The sequence below is a fragment of the Penaeus vannamei genome, chromosome 26, assembly GCF_042767895.1.
Source record: "Penaeus vannamei isolate JL-2024 chromosome 26, ASM4276789v1, whole genome shotgun sequence".
In the NCBI taxonomy this organism is placed as follows: Eukaryota; Metazoa; Arthropoda; class Malacostraca; order Decapoda; family Penaeidae; genus Penaeus; species Penaeus vannamei.
In genome coordinates, this window is record NC_091574.1 from 26,389,690 (window position 1) to 26,392,189 (window position 2,500).

The following is a 2,500-nucleotide window of genomic DNA, read 5'->3' on the forward strand; positions in this document are numbered from 1 at the left end:
CCTTTTATTCCTATATGATTGTTAAAGGAGGATTCAAGTGAATTCAACAATTCTTGTCCCTAAAATAAAACCTACACAATATACACACAAATCTATCTACATTTTACATGCGACACACAGCAGGAACCGCGCCTTCCCAGCACGGAAGGCAACGCCACGACCCTGCACGCTTCGCCTACAGCCGAGACTCACCAAGGACCTGCACGGTGGCGGTGGCGGAGTGCGTGCGGCCGTGCTTGTCCTGCGCCGTGCACGTGTACGAGCCCCCGTCACTGCTCTTCTCCACGCGTGTGATGACCAGCGTGCCGTTCTCGTACACCTTCTGCCGCGCCGTCACGGGCAGCGTGCGGCCGTCTGGGTCCCGGGCGTCAGGCGGGCGGGTGGGAGTGACAGGTAAGTGGCGGACACGGGCGGGAGCATCTCTTACTCAATGATTAGATTTTGTAGAGGTTGCCACCAGGCGCCCTCCTGCTGTTTCCATTTCATCTCCCTCTCTCTATCTCTATCTATATATATCTCACTCTACCTCTCTCTCTCTCTCTCTCTCTCTCTCTCTCTCTCTCTCTCTCTCTATCTATCTATCTATCTATCTATCTATCTATCTATCTATCATTCTCTCTCTCTCTCTCTGTCTCTCTCTCTCTCTCTCTCTCTCTTTCTTTCTTTCTCTCTCTCTCTCTCTCTCTCTCTCTCTCTCTCTCTTCCTCCCCCTTTCTCTCTCTCTCTTCCTCCCCCTTTCTCTCTCTCTCTCTATCCCCCCCTCTCTCTCTTTCCCTCTTTCTATCACCCTCCCTTCCTCTCTTTCTCTCTCTTCCCCCTCCCTCTCTCTTTCTCGCTTTCTCTCTCTCTCTCCCTCTCTGTCACTCTGTCCATCTCTCTCTTTCTTCCCCCCTCTCTCTCCCTTTCTCTCTACCTCTCTCCTGCCCTTCCCTCCTATCTCTCCCATGCCCCTCCTCTCTATCCCTCTATTCCCCCCCTCTCTCTTGCTCTTCCCCCTTTCACTCTCTTACCCTCTTTATCTCTGGCCCCCCCTCTCTACTTCTCTATTTTCCCTCTGTGTCTCTCTATCATTTTCTTTTCCCTTTTCTCTCTCTCTCTCTCTCTCTTTTCCTGCCCCGCCCTCTCTCTCTCTATCTCTTCCCCTCTCCCCCTCTCCCCTCGTTCTCTCTCTCTCTCTCTATCTCTCTCTTTATCTATCTTCTGTCCCTACCCCCACTCTCTCTCTCTTTCCCTCTTTCTATCATCCTTCCTCTCTTTCTCTCTACCCCCTCTCTCTTGCTCTTCCCCCTTTCACTCTCTTACCCTCTTTATCTCTGGCCCCCCCTCTCTACTTCTCTATTTTCCCTCTGTGTCTCTCTATCCTACCCTCTCTATCATTTTCTTTTCCCTTTTCTCTCTCTCTCTCTCTTTTCCTCCCCCGCCCTCTCTCTATATTTTTCTTCCCCTCTCCCCCCCTCCCCTCGTTCTCTCTCTCTCTCTATCTCTCTCTTTATCTATCTTCTGTCCCTCCCCCCACTCTCTCTCCCTTTCCCTCTTTCTATCATCCTTCCTCTCTTTCTCTCTACCCCCTCTCTCGCTCTTCTCTCTCTCTCTCTCTCTTTCTCCCTCTTTGTCTCTCTGTCCATCTCTCTCTTTCTTCCACACCCTCTCTCTTTCTCTCACCTCCTCTCTCTCTTTCTCCCAACTTTCCCCCTTCTCTCTCTTTCTTCCCCCTCTCTCTCCCTCTCTTTTTACCTCTCTCTATGCCGCTATCCCATCTCTCTTTCTCTTCCCCCTTTCATTCTCTTCCCTCTCTCTCTCACGCCCCCTCCCTATCTCTCTATTCCCCCTCTCTGTCTCTCTATCCACTCCTCTCTATCATTTTCCCCCCCCCCTCTCTCTCTCTCTCTCTCTCTTTTCCTGCCCCTCCCTCTCTTTCTCTCTCCCTCTCTCGATCTATATCTATCTATCTATCTATCTATCTATCTATCTATCTATCTATCTATCTATCTATCTATCAATTTATCTATCTATCTATCGCCTGTCTCTCTACCCCTCTTTCTCTCTTCTCTCTCACCTCTGGACCAGGTCAGCTGCGCCAGGGGGTATCCGGCAGCAGGGCAGGACACCGCAAGCTCCTCTCCGGCCACAGCTGTCACCACCGACATGGGCCTCACGTACGCGGGGCCTGCAGAGGAGCCGCTGTTAGTAACTGTTAATGTTCAGTTTGATGTGATGTTTTCCTTGATCATGATGTGCATGCAGGTCTTAATGTGTGTGTTTGTCTTTTCTGTTGGGTGCGATGTTCGTCATTTTTTTAATGCTAATAATGGTCTAATTCTTGGTATTCTAGCAAATGTGTACATCAATTTTCTCTTATCTAAGTTGTTTTATATGAACCTGGGTCCAGTGCTTGTCCTGACACCACTCGGTTACATATGCATTATTTATTTATTACTATCTTTTATTGCAAGCACCGAGTGAAATAATGATGGCAAATGAACGAGGGCGACAAATCACA

At 49.5% G+C, this 2,500-nt stretch overlaps 1 protein-coding gene across 1 annotated transcript in view; it reads right to left on the reverse strand.

The window, feature by feature from the left end:
* The window catches only part of LOC138866648 (cell adhesion molecule Dscam2-like), a 240,292-nt gene that overhangs the window by 36,197 nt on the left and 201,595 nt on the right, over positions 1-2,500 (reverse strand). The window contains exons 12-13 of the mRNA XM_070139815.1: positions 2,057-2,167; positions 193-354 (exon numbers count right to left, since the gene is read on the reverse strand). Coding sequence (XP_069995916.1) covers positions 193-354; positions 2,057-2,167 — 273 coding nt within the window. The remainder of the gene's footprint in view (positions 1-192; positions 355-2,056; positions 2,168-2,500) is intronic.